This window comes from Syngnathus typhle, linkage group LG6 (assembly GCF_033458585.1).
Source record: "Syngnathus typhle isolate RoL2023-S1 ecotype Sweden linkage group LG6, RoL_Styp_1.0, whole genome shotgun sequence".
In the NCBI taxonomy this organism is placed as follows: Eukaryota; Metazoa; Chordata; class Actinopteri; order Syngnathiformes; family Syngnathidae; genus Syngnathus; species Syngnathus typhle.
Window position 1 is genome coordinate 1,113,388 of NC_083743.1, and position 24,582 is coordinate 1,137,969.

A 24,582-nucleotide genomic window follows, 5' to 3' on the forward strand; every position below is an offset into this window, starting at 1 on the left:
TCTTCAGTCAGCAAGCATTTGGCCAAGTCCAACCACCCCGGGCCAACGCAAAATGGATGTTTGTCTTTTTAATGAAGGAAACCACTTTTGCAGTTTGAAAAGATGTCACGCACACCCGTGTTTGGACGGCATTATTCTTTTTTTAATAGCTGGCGTTGTTGACGTGGACCAGCTGGCCTTAGGGCTCATTTCGTTTGTTTTTGTTTTGTTCAACGCTTAAAGAAGACATGTGATTCACAATCCCCCTCCCCGCCCCATTTGATGTAAATCAATGTCGCGACTCGCCAAACATGGTTGACCCGTAACTGTCAAGCGTTTTTACATTTTTAATCTTGTCAGATCAGCAGCCATCCATTTGGCCGCGCTGACACCTGTGAATAAAACAAAACATTTGGGCTGCTGACAAAGAAACAAGAGCATCAGCATCCTTGGGGGAATTCTGACGAGCCGCCGCATATCACGCAAGTTTTCATTTCCATAAAGCCAAAACGCAAGACAGGAAATCGTTTCCCGAAGCATCAAAAATGCACAACGTCCTATAAATCACACGGCGTTAATAGTAGCCCTGGAATAAGATATTCCGCTTCCCAATTAAGGTGCCGCCGGCTTTTAAACTGAAATGATCTTTGCGTACGTGTGAGCGAGAGTCGTCTCGTTTTGCCGAGGGACTGCAGCGCGTCAGCAAAAAGCCACAATAACGCTTTTGAGGTGTTGAAGAAAAGGAAAAAAAAAACTTCACACATCAGCGAGAATCTTCTGAAACAGGCAATTACATTTTTAGAGGGCGGCATGGCAACGAGGGCTTTGCATTTACGTCTGACTATTTCGTTCTACTTAAATATTTTATTTTAAATATATTATACATATTTGGTACGATCAAAATTGTTTGAACAGACGTGCGCACACAAAATAAATTCCTGCCATTGAGTAAATAACTGCCAATGGCCACACCTGCTAATTGCTAACTTCATTTGCTTCACAAAACTGTGAAATCTTACCACACATTTTGCAATTCAAAAAGTTGCTATCAAGCACGATCAATAAAAGTGTTTAGGACAAAGTTTAAACACGTAAGTCATTTGTATTTTGGTTTTTAAATATTTCTTACAAAATATGTACTTGTAAATCCAAACAAATTTCACAACAGGTCCCAGCTTATAATTGACTTATTAATTTAAAAAATGACAATACAAGCAGATCAATATGCAATTACACACACCGAGAAAGAATCGTTGTCTGTCGCCCGCTCAATTATTTTTGTCCAATTTTGTGGAGCCTTGCTGGTTAACCAGCTCATTCTTTGTCATTATGGAAATGGGCAACGGCTCTGACAATTACGCTGTGCCAACGTTGTTCCGTCACAATGCCATCAAGGAATGAGCAAAACAAAGCATCTGCTCGCCAATTAAAAGATTGTTTTTGTCTTGGTGGCAAACAGGAAAAAAAAAAAAAGTCAAAGTAGCTCAGAGGACAACGAGATATTCATTTGCAGGTTTTTTCAAGAGACGCAGCGCAGCATGTGGCGCGCTCGGAAGCCGAGTCAGATAACTTTCTCGGCTTGATTTGGGAACTGCGGAACCAAAATTGATAAGGTTTGGGTACACGCCATGATAATTTGGCCCCTTTATGAACAAAGGACATCAAATGCCAGACGGCCTTGTCCTATAAGATTATTCCCTTTGGTGTGAGGTGTGTTTGTGTCAATAGTTGGCTTCAAAACGAGTCTGGGATGACAATGTTGAACATTTACAAGCCAAGTTTTAATTGACTCGGTGGACTGTGTAACACGAAAGGAATGCAACCATCCAAAGAAGAACTCTGACTGATTAACAGGAGATAAAAGAAAATATGTCCTACCTTTGATGCTGTTTTGTTTGGTTCACATGTCGGTTCCTTGGTGAGAAAATTCCAGACCATTACTTGATGATGTCGTTTCCATTTTACACCTCTGGTCCTCTTCAAAAACATCTGTTCTTCTTGTTTTTCAGTGCTCACATGCAAGAATTCTGCATCAGAGGAATGTCATTCTGTGGGACAGAATTTATGAAAAATGAGGTAAAAGACCAGTACTTCATTTTGTTTGGTCATGTTATCCTTCTCAGCGCATGTCACTGTCTATTCCACCTGATTTTCCCAGCCCGGTTCTTGTGTCCACCAATCAGCTTCCTCCAGCCACTTGTGTCTTCTCCATGTGTGCCTCGTTGTCTCCTTGGCGTGGTTTTGTTTCCTTTTTGTTGGTTCGTCATGTTTTGCCGTTGTAAGTCGTGTGAATTAAGTCATGGTATTACAGTATGTGACTTTGCTCTCTAATATTTTCTTTTATTTGTATTTTGCTGTTTTAGGGTAGTATGCTGATATAGTTTTTATTCAAAAAAACCTCTCCACTCCTGTAAAAAAAAAAGTTTCAAAGTAGCTCAGAGGACAATGACATACTCAGACACAACAAAACTACCTAAAGGTGTGTGTTATATCTTGGATCAGAGATGGACAACTGGCAGCGTCTCAATTTTTTTTTAAACATAATAAAATCTGAAAAACACTGACAAATATTCAATGTTCGATCTCCACATAAACAAGAGGAAAAAAATACAGTGGAAAAAAAATGACACAGATGCAAATAGGCCGAGAACTGCAGCATTTAGGTGTATTTTCACCAATCACCACTAGATGGCAGCCATGACTTAGTTTACTTTTAATGGGTCTTGCAATGCTTTGAATGTTGTAAAGAAACATTCCCGGAGTTAAAATGTCTCGTAAATTGTGTTTTCATCAAATACTTCAGCCTCCGGATTAAATGTGCCACACACCGTGACAATATGCGTCTTTTGCTTGACACAGTCTCGTAGCCCAACAACCTCATCATAATAAATATCATGTCCCGAAGTCAATCCAGCATCGCGAGGAATTTAAATGGTAATGAGACCGACCGGGTCGGAGTTTTTACACAATTAATCCCTGTACAAATTAATCTTGTTGACAGCATTTTAAAAAAATAATAACATCAGACAGCTATCATCTGATTTGCATGATTACCACGTGAACTTTATTTACCTCTGTGTCATGAACTTTTCCTTTTCTTTTTTGTTTCCAGGCTTACTTTGTAAAGTGGAAAAGTTTGGAAAGACCGGGTCAAGCCAGTAATATCGGCTTTACTTCTGGCGGGTGAGAAATGCGGCCATCTTGACATATTAGATGACATTGTAGCACGCTAATTATGGTAAAATTTCATGCTGTCTTCACTTATTATAGATACGAGGTTGTCCAATAAAATCCATTACATCTAGGTCAGGGGTGCTCACACCTTTTCAGTCACAAAGATCTACCCATATATCTATTTATTTGTTTTTTATTACCTGAGTTTAGTTTAGTTTGATGACTTGCACTGAAGTGAATCAGCCAGGGTCGCATAATTGACATAAATGACATTGTGAAAAAAAACTCCAACTCACATTCCGTATGAAAGTTTTACGTTTTTGGCTTCTTACTTGGTCCAGAAACCCCACACACTTTTGATGGTCATAAACTTTCTTTCGTTTAAAAGAAAAAAGCGAGTACTTACTATCCGTGCGTTGATGCGTCGTGTGTTGATTAGCTTGTTAGCTTTGGCGCCGAGTTTGTGTTTGCGCGGCCAAACCTGCTAGGGTGAAGGAGTGTGGTCACTTCTACTGCGCATGTGCGGTTCACTCTGATTGCCTCCTGACAGGCTTACCTGTATGTCAATCAAGCGATGGGATGGATTCTAGCCAATAGAATTGTATTTTTTTCTTTCTTTCTTTCTTTCTTTCTTTCTTTCTTTCTTTCTTTCTTTCTTTCTTTCTTTTTATTTTATTTTATTTTATTTTATTTTATTTTATTTTATTTTATTTTATTTTAAATGTCATACGATGACAGGTCGATCGTGATCGACGTAATGAGCACCCCCTAAAAAATTTTAAAAAACTATAAAAAAAAAAAAGAAATAAAAAAAAAAGAAGCTCTGCTGTACTTTTATTGTCCAGAAATAACCCCCCCTAAAAACTGAAAGGCTCATTTTTGGTTATGTGAAACTTTTGGCTTATAAAAGGACGATATTAATCCTCCCGTTGGGTTTGTTTCTCAGGAACAGCAATAATGTCCCCGGGTCTGAACCGTTACAATAAAAGTGCCATGAATGGGGAGCCATTATTAACTCCATTACCGCTCACACATCATGTTTCGATGAGAATAATCTCCAATTCCTTTATTTTATTTTCCTTTATTTGTTCGAGAAGGATAATGAACACTAATGAGCATCTCAACAATGAAATGTAAATGCACTCAATTAGAACCATAAGGCTCATTTCCATTGGGACTCCCCCTAACAGAATGCACACTAAATTTGTTTGGAGGCAATTGTTTCTTTTGTCATTGATTATTCAAATGTGATTTATTTAATAAATACATTTATTTAATAAATAAATCACAGGAGAATTTTTTCTTTTCCTTTTTTTGTTTTTTTTAATAATTCAAATTAGACGCCGCTTCTTACTCTGTGTCAAAATGACCCACATACTCAAAATGGTGACAAAATGAACCATTTTCATTGAACAGCAGAAAATGTTGGGTCAGTTTGACCCGCACAATAAATATCCTTTAAAGCAAGATTAATTGGCGGGATGAAGCAATTTACAATGTTTGGATTTTTAGTTATTTTCTAAAAAACAAAATGCTATGTAAAATTAAAAAATAAAATGTTAGCAACCCCTCAACCCCCCTCAATTGAAAGGCACATTTTACACGTGTTTGACACTTTGGGTTTTTAAATTGGCCTTTAAAATCCTCCTGTTGTGTTGGTTTCTTAGAAACAGCAACAATGTACCCAAGTTAGATTGACACAAAAGGTTTTAGCAGTGAAGACAGGTTTTAAAAAAGCTAATTATCCATTACCTCTCACGGAACATGCCTCGGTAATTATTATTCCATTAAAAATGCATGTTAGAAATGATTTAAATGTAATCACTCATTCTTTTACTTTGTTTATTTTCTCATTCTGGGTCAAAGCGACAAAGGACTGCAAATTGTGGCAAATTTTCTTGGAATACACTTGGATTACACCAAGCAGACAAAATTGCGTCAAATTGACCCGCAACATAATAGGCGGTCTTTAAAGCAAGGTTTCCTAGCAGTGCTCTCTTGACACATTTAGTTTTTGCACAAATGAAAAAATATATACAAAGTACTAAAAGAAACACGTGACATGTACCAAGGGGTACACAATTATGATAATCACGTTAGAACTATGAAGGGGTCTTTTTCTCCTTTCAGGAGACTTTTCACCCCCCTGGCATAGCAACAGCTTGTTTAGATTCCAGCGTGCTGGCATAGAAATTGAGACAAATCCTCACGGTGTGTTTTGCTGGCTAAAGAAATCCATTTACCAAATGAAGTGTAACAACAAATGTGTGTGAATGTAGAGAAACAACTGTGCTGCAGGCTTTCAAGCTTAGCAGAGGCCTTAGTGAGGTGCGTGACCCCCCCCCCCCCCCAACAACAACAAAAAATGACAGAGTAAATTCAGTAAACAAATTACACTGGCAAAAAGGCAACGTCATTTGGCCCGCTGAACACCAGCCAATTTATTATGATTATTTTTAATTTTAGCGGTTGCGTTTACACCATACGGTTTTATAAGGCCGGTTGTAGGTTTAGAGGAATAAAGTGTCTGATTAAGAACATTAAATTATGGAAACCTTTAGGACTTAATTGTAATGACTAGCCAAAGTATATATTTGTAACAAAGGAGAACATAGCTTTCCTCATGAGCGATGCTAACTTGGCCTTGCTAGCATGTTACCTTGTAAGAACCTCAGGAATATTGCTTACCTTAAAGCAGACAAAGGTATGCCTGCAAATTTTTGAAGAAATTACTAAACCAAGGTGGGTTTATTTGGGGAAAATTAAATAAAAACTATGAAAATACTTCAATACAACAAAAGCCAAAGTCAACAAAGCACGTAGCTAGCTAAGTAGCAGTGTTGTCATGACCGAAAATATCTAGGCCTTTACGTGCTAATACGTAAATGGTACACTTTGGGCATTTCAACATTCATTATTTTAAGTTTTTTCCTAGGATTAGAAAATGAGAGAAACGTGGCTAAAGTGTGATTTAGTTGTTGTGACTAAGCTTGTCTGACTTATGACTTGCCTAAAGTAAAGTCTTAACTCAACTTGCTTGAAATTTAGTGGGTGCTCGACTCGACTTGTCTCGTTTGATTTGTGCGGCGGTAACTTGGGGATGCGCTTGAAACTTGAAGGTTAAAACTTGAGACTTACTTATGACTGGCAAATATCTGACTTACTGCCACCCCTGGATAGCAGAGATGAAGCACAAGCTATTGATCAGTCCAAGAGATCAGAAGGTGGTTACATTTCAGAGAAGCTTCAGCGATTGCACGTCTTCATCATCGGAAACGAGAGTGACTTCTCAGCGACATGAAAGCGGCAATAAGCAATAACCATCTCAAGCATCGAGAAATTCTCAATTAGCGCCGAGTGCGAGGTAATGCAACGGCACTCCTCTTTAATTTTGAGATTAAAGCCTAGTGGATTCTTTCTCTCTCGCTCTCTCTCGGTCGTGTCTTAACGACATGGAGATTCGCCGCGCCAGCGCAACGGTGACAATAGGAAGCCTGACAGCCACGAGAATCAAACAGATGACAAAAGAACAAAAAACATCTAAGTGCGTGCGTTGTACCTCAAAATGGTGCTTTAATCTCGGCAAAGAGAACGCTTGTGCTCCACGCGCCTTGAAATCCTTTTTCATCTTATTAGCCAAAAGACCTGAAAGGCCCATCTCTGTACCCCCCCCAAAAAAATGACATCAAAAAGAAAGAAAATGACACTTTCCTTGAAAAATCATCTCCCGTGCCTAAAAGCCCACCACGAAAGAAAGCGGTCCTAAAAAGTGTCCCTGGTGAAGTTGATTTTCAGCAGTTCTGAGCTGCGACGCCATCGATCGGCTCCGTTTGTAAATTCGTCTTTGTGATAGTTGACAGTTGCCCCTGAAAGTGCTTTTGATGAGCTTCCAGTTGCGCAGTTAAAAAAAAAAAGAATTAAAGTAAGACATTTGTGGATATACTTGATGTGACACAGAAAGCCAACAAAAAAGAATGAAAAGCGATCCAGGGCCCAATCATGTCTGGGACTGAGATCGAGTATAAGTCAGACAATTTTCTTTTGTGTGACGTTCCTATTTTAACGAACATGTAAAAAAAAATCCAGACATCTATGAAAATTGTTCCAAATGTAAAACAGTTCCCAGTTTATGTAGAGTCCAGTCCCAAAATATGTGGACTTAATATAGAGCCTTGTGGAACACCACGAGGTCTTATAATGATCAAATGCTTTTATGCAATATAAAGCATGATCAAATGAAAAACAGTGATGGAAATCTTGGATAAGGTCACAAAGGCCGTCGCTTGAACCCAAACGTCTGAGTTTAGAAATCCCCAGACTGCTACTGAGCCATCCCGTCTCTTGTGCAAACAATTCAAAAATCCACTTCTCCGTAATAGATTCCCTTAATGTCTAATTAGCTTCAGCATACTTCATTAAGGCAAATGGAGGGCAGTGGGAAGCTCAGTCATGTGTAAGAGAGACGCCGTTGTTTATCGTAGAACTCAATGCTATCCGCGACCCGCCGAATCGTACCCACACTTTCCCGAGAGCCGAGGCAGGCGGGAAGTAAACAGTTATGCTTTTAACATCCCAAGAGAAGCTTTCAAGGTCAAAGCCGTCCAGGAAAAATGGATCTCTTTGGTGTCTAAACACTCCCCAGAAGCGTAGCGAAGCTTTTATTCAATCTCTAGCCAAGTGTCTTTAAATGTTCCATCAGGGAGCTCACGTGTGAGCACGTCACGCGTGGCTTACGTAACGGCCAACATCCCCTGCAGTCGGTCGCATGGAAAATGTTGTCTTCAGCTCAGTGAGGCGTGCCAGCCTCTGACAGCCATTACTGCCGCTTCCTTGTACTACTCTGAGCACAAATACCCTTTCAATGCACTGCAAGAGTGGTCTTGAAAGCTAAATAAAATGCATCAGAAACATCTGCCAATATTTATTTGGTAAGATTCTTACAACAAGTACAGCAAAATCTAAAATTAAACCAGGATGAGAAAAAACAAATTATTTGACCCTCGCCATCCTGTTGTGTGGCAAGACGTGGCCGGTTCGAAACGCTGACCTCAGCAAACTTGAAGTCTTTGACGATGACCGCCTCAGGCGCCTCCTTTGCTGCCGCCATCTTTACCGTATCCGCTCAGCAAGCCTTCGCCAGGGATGCTGACTTGACGCTCTCGCTGCTATTCTCCTTCAATCTCGCCCCCGGTGGTTTGGTTATGCAACCTTACCCAACCTCCCCTTTCAACCTGGTGAAAGCTCAGGCAGTCGGGTTGTTTGCACTTCAAAACATCCACTGGCTCGAGCACCCCGCCCCCTCCCCCCTCCTGTCCATATTCAGGGGGCTATTATTGGTAACCCCCACATATTTGTGCTTCACTTCTTACAAATTCAGCTATTTGTGTTTATTTGTTTTCTGTGGCACCTACCTAAAAACGAATAATAGAAAATAAATAAATAATAAAAAATAAATAAATAAAATGAAATAAAATGAAATGAAATTAAATAAACAATCAATAAGCTAATTGATTTTAAAAAAAAATTCATTACAGCCCTATTTATGAGGGAACTTGGCTTCGAAAAGACATATTGCTCCTGTTGGATTTTCCTCCCTCTTTCACTTCCAGTCCATCTATTACGCGTTACTCGGGGCAACAACAACGACAAAGGCTCAAGGAGATGAAAGCCTCAAACCCAGGAACGCCAGTCGTGCTTACATTTCATCTACACCTTTTCCCATACCTCAAAGGTCTAGCAACATTTTTACAAAAATAGTTGCAGGCAGGATTCCGTCTTCACTATGCCAAAATGATTTTAATCAAGTTATTTGGCCTGCAATAGCGTGAAACGACTCATACGAGCTTCATCCATCACCGATAATACGCTTCATCATTTCTCTTACCTTTTTATTCTTTAGTCAAATTCAGCAAAAACTCTGACGTAAAAATTTCCATTAAACAAAAACGTATTCGCCCTGGGTGCCATATTGCATTTTTTCCCTCTTTCATTAAATGCTGCTATTATCTCGTCAACCAGGAAATTCAAGTTACAAATTGTTAAGGAGAACATTTAGTCAGTTTTGATTTATGACAGTATAGCAGAAATCTCAAATGCAGCCATAAGTGCACAAGTGATCGTGGCTTCATCCTCAAGACTGACATTTGTGCTGTCATGTTACTCCCCCTCCCCCTCCCAAACGGCATTCAGGTAGTACAAGCTTCAATTTTCTGCTCCAACTGTTCATCTACACATTCATCAAATCGGCCCGACACTTGCTTTGGCACAACGCCGTGACAAGGCACAACTAAGACACCATCTCGTTTAATAAATGTCAAAAGTTATGTTGGAAGGCTGAGTTTAAATTCTCAGACAAGAAATCCAAAACATAAAGTCAATAACACTCGGAAGGGCGTTTAACATTAAATTATCTCTGAGTGCATAAAGATGACTCTCTCCAATTCGTTAATGAAGCTTTCTTTTATACGACCGAAATAAAAATTTCCTAAAATCAAGCCAAAAAAACTCAAAGCGAGTCTGACATTTCAGGTTGAGTTGTTTTGGTAGTGCGACGTGTTTTTTGTTTGTTCAATAAGATAAATTGCATTTTCCTCCGCAGCACACAAAGAGACAATAACATTTGAAGACAAATATTTTATACTAAAGGACATTTTGTTTATGAGCAATAAATAGCTGGGAAATGAAGCAGGTGTACTTTTCTGCTTCCCTCGTTTTGTTTCCGCTCTGGGCGGTGGGGTAATGAAGTGGAAAGCCCTTTAAAAAAAAAAAAAAAGTAGTAAACTTTGCAAGTGATGACGCTTGTGAAATGTCTAAAAAGAATTGATTGGAATTCTACATCCAAATAGATTTAGATCTTTAATTAGGTTTGCCGGCGTTTGGCCAAATGTAAATGTGACATCTGACTTGTGATGGCATCAAGATGTTGATGAAAGATTCCCACGGTGCCCCCTGGCAATGGAACGCCATTGTGTTAGCGAATCTGATTATCGCCAAAGAATTGTGGCTAGCAAAATGACTGCGCGTTATCCGTGGCCAAAAGCAATCAAACGTAAATCTAAAGCCATTACAGCACTTTTAGCAAATGACCGCACTTTATAACTGAGAGAAAGGACTTTAAATTAAACTTTTTCATACCATTACTGTTATTTTGTAACGGTACTGAGGTTATAAAGCCAGTCTGTGGATTTCCTTCGTATTTTGGACCCGCCGGAAAGTCTTACTACTGAGAGAATTACAGTAATTCAGTCTAGAGGTCACAAAAGCTTGGGCTACTTCTCCAGCATCGGTGAGAAGTGAAAAGTGCTGTCCTTGAAACTTTGAGGTGGGAGTGGAACGATAAATTTGATCAAGGTTCCTTTAGGCGCTGCTGGAGGCGAGCCCAAAGTCGTCTAGAGCAGCTATGTCATTACAGGCATCAGGTAGTCGAGGTCTATAATTCCAGTTTTACCGGAATTCAATGGAAAGAAATCGCAGGTCATCCGAGATGCGGTGGGAGTTTTGATCGTGGGAGTTATCTACATAACAGTGCGAGTTCACAAGAGTTCTTCTAATAAGACGGCAGAAGAGAAACTCGTTAAGACGGATGAGTAGTGGTTCAAACACGGACCCCTGTGGGACACCGTGATTGACATTTACACAGTTTGTATTGCTGATATTTACAAATTGTAAATAGAACAAATAATGACAAATTCCTGAATTCAATTCCTAAATTATCAACAGACATCCTCTTTAACATTTTTTTTAAATTTCTTTTATAGAATGTCAAAATTGACGGAGAACATAAATGCAACGTACCGCGCTCCATCAGCCGTTTTATAAAGTGTCGCCGTTGTTGTTTTGACACGGACACAAGCCAACGCAGCCACTAGGGCCATTTAATCAATCTTGGCAAACCCTCAGAGGCTTAATGAATGTCCCTGCCAAGTTTCATAAATGGGGATCAATTATAATTGATTTGCCAGTCTGATACATTTATTAAAGTGACATCCATTTATTCGCCCGCTCACCTGCCCGCGCCGCCGGGCCAACCAGCGCACCATCTCATACGTTATTCCAGCTATCACTTTCACATATTTGTGCGATAATTGGATGAAGATTCAATAGCCCATTTCTCAAAATGTTTATATGGTTCTATGATTGGCCCCGCAAAGTGACATTTGGTGATATATGGTGGCAAGATCCGACAAAGGCGATTATGGTCAGCATGCTGCAAAAAATTGCTGCAGTGCCTTTGTCAACGGCGACACTGGGGGGAAAAAAAAGGTCTTCATCTTCAAGTTCCAAGTCATCTTTCAAAAGCCTAAATGATAAGAAATTGACTTTTGTTCAACACGATTATACGATTTGTTTGCAAAAATAAATGTTTTTTTTTTTTCACGCAAACACAAAAGTACTGGAGATGAGAAAGTGTTCACATAAAAAGTGACGACCACGCTTCAGTGATTTCTGTGTGGTTTTTTTTGTGCGTACACTGCAAATTGTCTTTTTTCGCACTGAGATGAGCCAAGAGCGAGACAGATGGTTGGCTCTCCTAAATCCTCTCCGACCGGACGAGCGGAACCGTACCGTGACTTGTCAAGGGCGATAATCAAGATGTCATTCCAAACGCTTTTGAATCAAATTACCACAATTTAGCCTCGTATTGGTGATTCAACATTTTTTTATTTTTTATAACACTTACCCTTTCATGCTTTGTTGGCCAGTCCAGAGAAGCACTGAAAGTCCTCGGGCAAAGTGGTCAAACAAAACATAAAGTACAAAGTTAAAACATAAAGTAAGCAACAATGGAGCACATTAAAACAGTGAAACTTTACAGGACTGACTTTCCAGTTAGCGATTGACCGTGACCCCAAATGGCTAAGAATCTACACGAACAAATCAGATTTTGTTCCAGCCGGCGAGCACCAAAGCTATCAAATTTCAAGGGTATATAACCGAGGTCAAATAATGAAAGCTGCACCTGTTCTTTTCCAGCCTCAGAAATGGTCCAATGTCGGAAAACACGGTACACAACTCGTTGCTTCGATAAGAATCAACTCATTTTGCAGTTATTCTCAGCTGACGCGGTTTTATGACATTCATGTAGTGTATAAAACCGCAAAGCGTCTGTGGACTGAGTAGCGAGCCCTGTGGTACGCCATCAATTTTCTACTGTACCAGCGAGTGCATATACCGTATTTTCCGCACTATAAGGCGCACCGGATTATAAGGCGCATCTTCAATGAATGGCCCATTTTAAAACTTTGTCCATATATTTGGACACACCTGCCGTATTGGCTCAATATTGGTCCGTATATAAGGCGTACCGGATTATAAAGCGGCTTTTGAGAAAATTGGAGGTTTTTAGGTGCGCCTTATAGTGCGGAAAATACGGTAACACTTTGGAAGAATATAGTGCTAAAATATGAGGACTTAGTATAGAGCCCCGTGGAGCCTCAACAACAGTAAATATTTGTATACAAAAAACTGCCTAAGCGATAAATATAAAATGATCAAAATTAAATCAAAACTGGGGTAAGTGAGCATGCCATCTTGTTCCCTTGACGATTCATCGCCCAGCAGTCATAACCTTGAAACAGATTATGTCGACACTGCTGTAAATCAAGGACCCGCTTCTGTTTGTGTTTTTGGCACAAGGTTGAACGAATGCAGAAAGCAGCACACAGTAAAGGGATGCGGCATCTTTGCCTTCAGGTGCCTATATCTGAACATCATAAAACTGCTTTCTGGTTCCCTCCCTCTCTCTGGCACCATTTTCTAAGCGTCTGCTGCCGCGTCCATTTGTGGGTCGTCGCGTGGCTCTCGGTGATGAATTCGAGCAGCACTGAGGTCAGCGCCTTAGCCTTCAGATGACTCTGAAGCTTCACAAACAATATGTGAGGATCTGTGGGGGAGGGCCGAGTCCTGTGAGAGATGTAAGAGCAGCATTAATAAGCATCATTCTATTAATACCTTGTTGGTTAAACGGTAGCGACTATTTATGGCTCGTGAGAATTACAGGGATTAGATGCGCACAGAAAGGAATGATTCTTCAAAAGATCGTTTGAATTATATGTTGCTTTTAATGTCAGGAAATTTGGAAAAAGAGTAGAAAAAAACAAGCCAAGGCCAACTACACCCCATGTCATGTTGCAACTTTATATTTGTATTGTTTCCTTCCAAACTGTCACTATTTGTAATAGCAATTTGATTTTCTTATTTCAGGCTATTTCGTGTGTTCCATCATTGTCAACTCAGCCATATGAGCTGTGTCACTTGAAATGTACAGTACACGGGAAAAAGACATAGGATGTATGTATGCAGTGTAAATTCAGACTAATACAAAATGGCTCCTCTCATCCAGACGCGTCTTGATGTTGTTGTCTTGCTGAAAGCATACAGAAGAGCCATGTTTTATTCAAGCGCGAATGTGCGTGTGCGGCTGTTTGTGAGTGCGTGTGTACACGAACGCCTCATCCGGAAGATCTTGCTCAAAAGGCTCAGTGTGATAGCTCCCCCTGTCGGCGGCTTTACGTCACTGCACATAGAAGAAGAAAGTGACCATCCGAACGTGAGGCCGTCATATTCTTTTTCGTCACGATACCTTTCTCTTTTTTCAAATGCGTAAAGCTTGTAGCCGCGTGACATCAAGTGTTAAATAAGCTTCCGGGCCGCGACTCGATTTTGAGGCGAAAAGCAGGTGAAAGCGTCTCCATGGATTTCCCCCGTGAGCTCATTTCCCTTTCAAATGGAGGACATTCAAAGACCTGCTTGAACGCACACGCTCACTCGCTAAACCCGAGAGCAGTTTCTCGAATACATCCTGCCATGACAACACTTGACTCGGGGCGGATGGAGAGCGGCGGGGGGCAACCATTTTGTTACACTGACTAAATGAAGCTCATCCCTTTGACTGCAACACAGTTCCTTGGCACCTAGCTGCCACAAGGCGGCGCCAAAAACAACAGTTTTAGATTAACTCGTTTAGTGCAGTTCACTCAAAATGACATCAACGGGAACCCCGCCCCTTTCCCCATAACTCGTCACGGGGAAAAAGAGAGCTTGTTTGTTGCTAGTTAAAATTTGCTGCCTTTTTTTTCTAAATTTCATTGGGGACAGGTGAATCCGAGGATTACATACTGTCTGCTTTTTAGTAATATTTGGTGCTTTCCCATACGGATTTCCCTCGTAAAATGTGTGCCTTGGCTTTGTTAAAAACGTCATGAAACACCGTTTGAGCACATGTGCTACTCCTTAAATTGAACAGTAATCTGTTGCGGCGGCCTTGGCGGAGGTAACGATCCCCAGACTTCAAAGTGAACCGATGCCAAAATGGACTTAAGCTGCTTATGAAGTGACACGTTTTTAAAACGTCTGCTCCCTACTGGAAAAAAAAAAATGCAGTGTGAATTCCATCTGGCGTGTCAGCCAGTCCTTGGAAGCTCAGCGGGATTCTCGTCCTCGGGCCTCCGAACTGGAACACGGCTGACAAATAAAAGTGTGATGACACAGCTGCATGCACTGCCCGACATGCTCTCGTATGAATCATCTGCTGACTTTCTTATTTGACTCCCTTTCAAATGGAGCATTGGCTATTTATAGGCAATTGCGGACATGACTGGACAAATGCACGCTTTTGAAGGAGAGAAAATACTCGAGAGGTCAACCGATGGCGCCTGACTAAACTCTTCTTAAAACGCCAACCAAGGTTTGAAACCCTAATTTGTTAATCTGGTAGTACTTGGGGAACTTTTTTTTTTTCCAGTCCTACTTGGTGTTAATTTTCAAGGTGTTTATGAACTGTCTGAAAACACAGTCCGTAAAAGCAACATGCTTCAAAAATTGTACTGTGCACACTGGAATACAAGCAGAGCCCCATACGGCTGAAATAAGAAAAGAAATATTGCCCTCTAGTGGTAGACGATGAAACTTCGAGTGTTTTATTTAATTTTACTTTTATAAAAAAAATATAAATCCTCCAGGTTTAAGGTTTATTGTCCTGATTAACTAAAATAAAATAAACTCAAATAAAACTGAAAATAAACAAAAAATATTACAAATAAAATTGAATGAAATTGAAAAATAACAGCTTTAAGAGTCAATCTGACATTTAATTAAAATAAATTTAAAAAACAACAACAACATAAGCCTTTGCAGCGTCATTGCAGCTAACCACACACAGATGTGCTCAAAGTCCACCTCCTCTCTACCGCCCCCTCACCCGATTGGCCAATCCACTTTTTCTTCACCAGGCCCAAATCATCCCTTTCTACTCCTGCTGCAAACATAACTGTTCTTTCCTTTGTTTATTTCTCTCCACCCTTTTGCTCACGATGGCATCGGAGCACGACCGAGCGGTGCTGCAGGCCATCTTCAGCCCCAACACCCCATTTGAGGACGTCCCCGGCCTGGACCAGGAGCAGGACCTAACAGATGACGGTGAGCCTTGATGGACCAACACGTTCCTTCCTTCCTTTATTGTTAATTATTCTATATTTAATTTTGTTGTTATGTTTTTATAAACCTGCCAAAATCTTTCGGGTCCATTTTGCAAGCAATTTATCTTCCCCTCCTGCCAGACGGCCCCTTTGACGCAGACTCACTGAGGCAAGTAAAGGACTTGGAGAGTCGCGGGGTCTCTGCGGCCGAGGCGGGGGATTTGCAAGGAGCCCTTGAGCTGTTCGGACGGGCCATACGCGTTCTACCCCGGCGGGCGTCGGCCTACAACAACCGGGCGCAGACCCTGCGACTGCAGGGCGACACGGCAGGTACAAATAATAATACAATATTTGTCATTTTCACACAGGATACAAAATATACTCGGGTACTCAGTATCAATACAAAATATGTCTTTTTTAGTTCACAAATATGATCTTGCGTGTCCTCAGGTGCTCTGGCGGACTTGGACCGAGCTGTTTCGCTGAGCGGGTGCCGTGGGCGGACGGCCTGCCAGGCGCTGGTGCAGCGGGGCCTCCTGCACAGACTGGGGGGACAGGACGACAAAGCGCTCCAGGACTTCCGGGAGGCGGCGGAGCTCGGCAGCGAGTTTGCCCGCCAGCAGACGGTGCTGCTGAATCCGTACGCGGCGCTTTGCAACAAGATGCTACGCCAGGTCATCGGCAAGCTACGCAACCCCGATGGGTGCGAGCCGTCACTTTAGACGCAATCAAGAAATGAAACTTTTGATATCAAATATGTACTTTTTAATTGTTTGGATACAAGTTCCAAGTGTGAAATCCAACAACCGAGTAAACGTTACGTGAGCTGCCGATTCCAGAGAATGTGTTCTTCATTTTGTCAAATTGTGACATCACTATCCAGCTGACTTGTATTATACAGCCCAGGACTGGGAAACTAGGCTGGGCGAAGATCCAGAGCCACTTTCAAGCAACAGCCGCTCTGTCTGATAGGCCAAAAGGTAAGCTGAGCTGCACTGAGATTTGTGTTGTTCTCACCGCACTGACACTTGGTCTGTATTTGAATTGCCAGGATTTTCCTCTCATCCTTGAACCTTATTTGAACAAAAACAGAGATTTGTTCAAATTGCACTTTCGTTTTTCACCGTTAGATGGCAGTGTAATCAACAATTACAGGCATTTGTGTGTAGTGTAGCAGTGACTAACCGGACATTTCATTAGGTACACTTGCTCAATCAATCTTTTAAAACTTAATTAAAAAGTAACAACCATGCACTGGCGAAAGGACATCTCACAAAGACTAAATAATGCGGCTTAAAAAAAACTGGTAAATGAAAGTGTAGCGAAGAATTACTTCACTAATGATCTTCCTCCGTGCAGACTTCCAGCAGGCCACTTAAAGCCACGGGCTCCGTGCGCCGCTCCGTCTGGTAGTAGGGGCACGTTCGGAGGTGCACCGCCACGGAGGGCGAGTCGCTCAAGTGCCATCGCTCCACGGGGCAAAACAGCGAGCTGAATTCCCAAACCTGCAGAGCACATCACATGACAGGGATGAAGGATTTGATGGCTTGTAAGCGGAGGTACACACGAGTTTTACTATATTCAGTACAGGTATCAGGTTTTTTTTTTTCCCTCAACAACGCGCAACAATTTACGACCTTGATTCGGGTGCACATGCTCAGCTGTCGGTCACGTCGCGTTATCATCGTTCCAAGAGCATCAGCGAATGCACGCACTCGTGATCCCCGCAATATGCCTTTGCACCTCATAAAGTGGACCCGGTCCAACTTCTTATTAAAGTCACAGCAGAACAATTTCAAAGTGTGCCACAACTTTTTCATACAGTCAGTCCCCTGGTTGGTCAAGAGAGAAATTGTCCCAATATTTTTGTCTATCAGGTGTATGTCACGTGAGTTGGCGCATATCTTAAACATGACCTAGTGAGGTCTATAATTGTGAAGTGATGAAATGTTGCCAGCATAGTTTGTATTGTTACTGAGGCGTACCGGGCCTTGCCGAGGGTCTGGCTGGCTGCTGTTTACAATGCGGCAGCTGTTAAATATGGCTGACATTTTCCACTGCCAACTAACGAGGGAAACCATAGGGACATTTAGGCAAAAACACATTTCGTCCCAAATTAAATCCAAAGACGGACATTTTGATGCAGGGGAGTCATCAATTCTCATCAGTTCCAATCGTGAGTTCGGTTTCCTTCCACCATGCAATATTATTCAGTTAATTAAAGAACTGCATTTTTTTTCACAATAAACTCACTCCAAATTTTGATATGATTTTCGTCCTGCATATCATACCAAATATTGGCCCTACTCCCGTTGCAGTGTTAAAATGCAATGGATGTCTGCCCTCTAGTGGTGAGACAAGAACTCCAGAAAAACGATGGATGGATACTTACTTTCTTTCGGCTCTTCCAGGAGCTCCCCCCGTGGGAATACGTCTTCTTCTCCCACTTGAGGGAGACCATCCCTCGGCTCTGCAATAAAGTGCCGCACACCTCTCTCATCGGACGCGACACCTGTGACAACTGCGACAAGGCGAAGGAGTCCAAGTATCTGGCGACGTGCCGGAGGATCTCCGCAGGCAAGTGGCTCAAGCGATCTGGGGGATTTGACGCTTTGGTACCCTCGAGCAGCTCCCGCGGGACGTCTGGCCGGATGACCAACTTATCCACGCCGCGGTGGTATTTGACCTCAGCCGGTTGGCCGTCCGGGCGAAACCTCGTTTGGGCAAAAGTGCAGCCGAGGTAAGCCAGGGGGCAACGTTGCAGGAACCAGCCGCCGAGGCCGGCCTGGATTTCGGAGTGCACGTTGCGGAAATGCGAGGGGTACTCGTCGCGGCGGAAGAAGAGGCCGCACGTGTAGCTGAAGACCGAGCTGGTCCTGTTGTGTCGTCTAGTCACAGACTCGGTTTGCGTACGGACGTGGAGACACGCTGCTTTACCGGCGACCGCGTCTGCGAGCGACGCCTCGGCCTGGAACGGCGCGCCGTCCAAGTTGTACGTTTGCGTCCCGACGTTGACGTAGAGACCGTCCAAACCGGTGCTCTCCGAGATCTGATGCCCTTTGAATTCTTTCTCCAGACAGCACAGCAACGTGACGCTTACCTCCTCGCACTTTGGGAGCTCCTCGAACGAGACGTCCAGATCGGCCGTGTCGGCGCTCCGGTGCGCCACCTCTATTTTGCGGTTGGGGTCCTTCAGGTGCCAGCGCTTGGCTCGGTAGCTGCTAGGAACGTTGAAGGAGCGGACGGACTTGACTTCGATGGGTTCCAGGCTCCCGTAAACAAAGTCCTTCTCCCTAGGGGTGCAGGCGGCCAGCTGTCCGAAGTTGATGAGCATGGCTCCGTTGTGCACCAGGTACATGTTGTACTCGCCGATGTTGGCCTCCTTGCCTAACTTCTCCAAGACGCCGTCTTGCCAAGGTGCCAGGCCAGATGTTCTGTTCTCGCATGAGGAACTTTCTCTCACTGCCTCCGTTTTCTTCCCGCTCTCCTCCGTTTTCGCTGCATTTTTGCTGGTCTGCTCACCGTTCATCTCCTTCTTGAATATTCTCTCCCAGGAGCTGTACTTCTGAAGACTTTCCCTGTCCAGCTCATCACTCGGTTCCTCTTCCATCATCTTTGCGCAGACATTCGGTGTATCTCCAGCAGAAGCCGAACATAAATCCTCCCTCGTGACCCCAACGTCGATATCTTCGGGATCCGTCAACTCCGGGAAAACCCTCTTCATCTTGATGGACTTGAACAGCAGCTCTTGATCCCTCAGCGCCAAGGCGACATCGAGCTGCCGTTGGCTTTCTCGGGACACGTTCCTGTAGAACGTCAAGTCATTGTCCGGAACGGGCCAGCGGTTCCACTCCTGAGAGCAGCCGACCACGCTGGCGGGACACGCCTCCAGGTGGCGGGCCCGCCGATGCCGCGGCATGCTCAACGGGCAGCCGTAGCCGGCGTTGAGGCAAGGAACCGTCTCGTTGGGGCACAGAAGGCGATGCTCGTCCTCTTTGCAGGCGTGAAGGGAGGAGCCGCAGTCGTTGGGGCAGCGGACCACCGCGCAGCCCAGGGAGAGCCACGACGGCGCCGGGCAGCGGATGGCGTAGCAGTGCTCGCAGTGCTCGTGGCGGACCGCTGGCATCCTCCTGAACATCGACATTGGCTCACATTCAGTGGCGAGAATCAACAGCACAAATATTTCATGAGTCTACTTCAGACTTTTTGTTCTTGACGTGAGGATTTTGTTTCCTCACAACTTCTTACAATTAGAAACCGATGCGTCTATTCCTTAGTTTTGTCCAAATAGCCTTGCTATGTTTTTCAACCTCCGAGGCTAATGTGCCAAATGGAGCCACACTTGTTTCATTTGTTAGTTCATCTGACACGTCTCAATGTTAGCTCAGCTACGCTATCCCGTTCTTTTGAGCCAATGCTAAAAAGCGCATCTTCAAAATGAATCAAAAGAACATGTCAAATCTTTTCCGCCATCAAAAACATTAACAGCCAGTGCAGCGAATGCAATAAATATTTCTCACCTTGTGTTCTTGAGTTGATGTCACCTCACGTCGACTGACCTCTTGCACTGTGTGCGCTTTTATAAATAGACGAGAGTGGACCGCGATGGCGATAGGAGGGTCTGGACGGGGCGCCATTGTCACAACTTTACAGAAGGGCTAAGGTCAAGTTACAGCCGCCAGTGGCTCTCATTTGTGTGCGATAAGCCCACCAGTCACTAAACACTACTGCGACACGCTCGTGCTGGAAACTGTCACCGCTGTGGAATTTTGGTGATGTCACTCTTAAAATAAAACAATATGTATTTGGATATCGAATCATTCAAAACAGTTCCTTGGCTGTTTTCTTACAGCAATAAAGGGACTTTTGTTTTGACAAGATGAGAAGGATCTTTTTTTTCCCATAGGAACAGTTTTCATTTAAAACAAGAAACAAAACTATATTTGGTAGTAAACCAGTTTTGTTGAGTTTTCAGCAGCCACAAGGGATTTTCACGTTTTTTTCTACTAGGTGACAGTCTCACTCCGTTAAAAGAAAGTACAAAACACTACAGCAATCATTTTTCGCCCAGATCTTTTTATTTCAAAATTAATCACTATATCATTTGTATGCCCCCTAACAGATAAGTTTCAGAAGTATGTGTTCTGATGATTTCTTTTTGGATTTGGTATATTTTATGTTTGTATCTTCCATGTTTTGAACATAACACTTTTTTTTATATAGCTGATAGAAAAGCAATACTGCATATTGTACTTTATAAAAGCAAGAGAAACCACATCACTGAATAAAATGCAACACATTAAACAGTTGCGCATCACCATTGATAGCTGCATTGCATTGTGCGGCTTCTTCTGTTGGCCACCAGGAGGCAGTATAATACAGGCATGCAGACAAACGAAGAAGAATAGCACCGCTGTCACCTCAACTCAGATGTCGTAATTAATTTGTCCTTTTTCATTAAGGATGAAGACTATAAGACAGTGAGTATTGTTATATCATATGTCTACGTTTGGTTTTTGCTTATTTAAATATTCATATCAATGAAAATATCAATATCCAAATATTTGTTGTTTAGCGTTTTATACCCGCCATTACATCTGATTCTGATTATTGATGCTAAGTGTTAGCATGCTAACGGCGTTTTCTATTTTGAGTTAGCATTGTTTCCTGGTTGTAAATACACAACGCGCATTAATTCTCTTTTGTTTCAGGTTTAGTTTTAGAGTAAAATTCAACTAGGACTGGCTTTATATAACCTGAAGCCTTATTTTTGATTAATTCTTAACTATTAGCCAAATTGCTACTTATTGTGAACTGAATTAATTTCCCCCTCTCTCCTCAAGTCAAAGCAAAAAAAAAAAAGCTCAGCTTGTAATTAAAAAATCTTGCACTTGTATCTCAAGGCACCACTGCATATGTAATACATCTACTGTGTTGGTCACATTTATGTGCTGTGATTTGAGGCAGCATGAAGATTCATTGTCCCGGTCCTGTAAGCTGACTAATGGCATTGATTTGCACCGACTGCACCATCATCTATTCCCTTGCATGGACCTCCTCCTCAAACACACACACGCATACACTGGAGAGCCACAATCTACAGTGTGCATCATGCAAGTCTCCACCGGGCCCGACACATCCACAATGGAGACGCTATCAGAGGCAGATGCTTGCCTGGCTCTCCTGCGTGTTGGTGCCGCAATCAGCATATATTTGATTTTTATGGGCAGGCTTTCTTGCTGTAGAACTGCGTGGCGGTTCTGCAGGCGTCCGTCTATTGAATTATCCAGTTTAAAGGTTCAAAGGCAGTAGTGGAAACTAAAGTCGTTTCTGAATTTGCCATGGCTTTGAAGTCGGATAAAGATCTAGCTTACGCATGTCGAACTGAGTAGAGCTTCGGGATCCAGCAGATGGCACTGTGGTAATAAAATTAAAAAGTTCTTGGCTTTTTTTATATGATTACAGAAAGCCCTCTCCATGCCTCAGTTGCGAGTTCGTAATACCTCTATTTCGCAATTTTGGTAGAACTCTTGATGGTATTGGGTTTATTTACACGGTGGACCACTAGATGGCGGTATACGGTTTAGTTTGAGGTAATGTAAATTTGGAATAACGACAAAAAAAACACAAATCCGAACATTCCAGCTTGGACCAAAATCTATGTACATTCAGAGCCAAATTGCTCTATTAAAAAAATCTAACTACTGCAAGTTGCTCATTTGATTAGCCCGTCTGCGTTGTTTGTTAGCATTAAGCTAGCATACTTGTCAATATTCACGTTGATCATTTCATTTTCAGGGCATTGGATGGACTGCAAGTGGACTGTTGTGGTTGTCTTGGAAGATGTTTCTCCTCTCATCTGAGCAGGCTTCATCATTTCATGCAAGAAGGGCTAGTTCGGACTGTGCCAGTCTGAAAGAAAATTTGGTAAGTCATGTGTATGTGTGTTGTGTTTAATAGTTGTATACATTCATATAATATAAATATATTCACCGTCTGATTATATAACCTGCCAATATTTAATTCATTCATTTATTGTCCTGTTGAAGCACATTTAAACTGTGAAACAGATACTCATGATGTCATGCGCCATTGCAAAAGTAATCCAATAAGATTTTGTGTCTAACATCCATAGTGCGGCGCTAACATCCGTCTCTTGTAATGCAATTAATTTCCCCGCTCATCTCACGGAACGCGCCATCCCCAAAGGAGACTCATTCCAACAAGTCCATTTTGTAGGCCACAGGTTAAGCGCTCACAGAGGCTCTGTGTCATGTTATTTAATGTCCTGAAATATGACCGCGCGGCGTTAGATGGCGGCGAATTGCAGAAGGGGGGAAAAAAAAAGAAAGAAGAATCCCCCTTTATTAAAATTCAAAGCCAGTCATAAGGTGTCAGCGTCACGGCAGGACTAATAAAAGCGTCTCTAGTTGAAAGTTTGGGAAGCGAGCACATCCTTTCCGGTCTGCAGAAGCTCCTATAAATCTTCTCCAATTCCTCTTATTGCCATTCCTCTTAAAGATTGGCCCCGTTTGGGAATTTCCATTTTTATTAAAGCCGGCAAACGTGTTAATAAAGGGGCCAAAGTGATGGGACAACAGAGCTGAGGCAAAAAGGAGGATGCAGGGTTGGGGAAAAAAAAAAGGGACTTTATCACACAGCTCAGACTTCTGAAAAGTTTTTTTCTCGACAGATTTTTCTCCATATTTTCAAATCCAAATAGTATATATCAAACTATCCTCACTATAAAGCCTTTATTAGTAAAGGAGAATTAACGGAAATTTGAAAATGCATATTGTCAATGATCACTCTGTATTTTGGCAACAGAGACTCTGCACGCTTTGCTTTTAATTTGCATATGAAATTCAGACTATCGTAAGGTATTGTTGTTCAACACAATGTTTAAATGTTGAATTGGAGAGATATTTTTTTGTGAAAGCTCATGGCAGTTAGGATTTAGGAGTTGTACAACCACAGCTTGACTTGAAAGGCTCTTCTCAATCTCAATCTGAGAGGAGTGCAAAAGGTCTTTACAACTAATTAAAACGGGAAATCATTGGTCATTACGGTCTATTTAACCCGCCACCATGAATCACTCCGACGCTGTTGGCTACGTTTAATAGGAAATGCTTTGAGCAGAATATGACATGGGCGCCTTCTGGACTCCGTCTTGTGACATATGGTCGCCCCAAATAGGTCACAGGTTCCAGCCAGCCGACTTCCTTATTAAACACCCCCCGTCAATTTGTCAAGATGGGCTCACGCGTGTCTCCTCGCCATCCTTCTGCGATCCAAGCCTCGGCGCAAGCGAGACCGTTGACCAATTAACACGGAAATGTTTATTGGCATATCAGTTTTGCTGTCGGCTTTTCTTCGGCACCCTTGATTCGTCTTTTAATTACAAAGACTAATTAAAAGAAGCTTGTAATGAGGCCCATGTAGGTTCCCCCTCGGGGCAGGAAGTGCGCTTGTGTCACTTTACATCATTAATGGAGAGTACACCGACAGAATGGAGCCCAAAGTTGTAAATGAGATATTTCCCTTCACTCATTTGCAGCGCTAATAAGAAGGAGCCGCCATGGAAGTTGGCGACGGCAGCGGCACGCCATTTCACGCCCGATATACCGCCGCCGTAATAAATGACAGCTCTTATAAAATTCATGAAAGCAGTAAAACAACTTGTTGTGAGCGAGTCCAGTGATAAAGTGCAATGACACAATTTATCTCTTTGCTCTTGTTCCACCCCAAAGAACTTTTATATGAGGGAAAGTTGCTCAGGCAACCAGTCCAAGCAACGGCGTGCAAGCGGAAGTTAAAAAAAAAATATATATATATATGGGCGTAAAATAAATGAGTGAGCAGATCACCGTGACAAATTAAATCAAAAGATATTTTCTGCTATCATTCTGTTACTTGTGCTCCGGTGACTTGAAGCTAATATTTGAAACTGCTAGAAGTCTCACCCGACATTGACACGTTAGGCAACGCCAAATGTGTGGCGTTTATTTTGGAA

At 42.4% G+C, this 24,582-nt stretch overlaps 2 protein-coding genes and 1 long non-coding RNA gene across 4 annotated transcripts; 2 read left to right on the forward strand and 1 right to left on the reverse strand.

Moving 5' to 3' along the window:
• Nucleotides 1-15,364: 15,364 nt before the first annotated feature.
• On the forward strand, nt 15,365-16,412 carry LOC133156095 (tetratricopeptide repeat protein 36-like). Its single transcript, XM_061281860.1, has 3 exons — nt 15,365-15,570; nt 15,711-15,899; nt 16,020-16,412. Exons 1-3 carry the CDS (start codon nt 15,465-15,467, stop codon nt 16,289-16,291), a joined length of 567 nt encoding a protein of 188 aa, XP_061137844.1. The 5' UTR covers nt 15,365-15,464; the 3' UTR covers nt 16,292-16,412.
• LOC133156093 (F-box only protein 40-like) lies at nt 16,312-20,319 on the reverse strand. 2 transcript variants are annotated; one of them, XM_061281859.1, is made up of 4 exons: nt 20,090-20,319; nt 17,962-19,699; nt 16,903-17,074; nt 16,312-16,642 (listed from the first exon to the last, which is right to left on the reverse strand). In XM_061281859.1, the coding sequence occupies exons 2-3, from the start codon at nt 19,693-19,695 to the stop codon at nt 16,907-16,909; spliced, it is 1,902 nt and encodes a 633-aa protein (XP_061137843.1). In that variant the 5' UTR covers nt 19,696-19,699; nt 20,090-20,319; the 3' UTR covers nt 16,312-16,642; nt 16,903-16,906. The 2 variants fall into 2 exon arrangements, with proteins under 2 accessions (XP_061137843.1, XP_061137842.1); XM_061281858.1 differs by having other exon boundaries at nt 16,312-17,074.
• LOC133156096 (uncharacterized) lies at nt 18,652-20,091 on the forward strand. The gene is made up of 2 exons (XR_009714781.1): nt 18,652-18,921; nt 19,124-20,091. It is a non-coding gene; the product is annotated as an uncharacterized LOC133156096 (long non-coding RNA).
• Nucleotides 20,320-24,582: the final 4,263 nt, after the last annotated feature.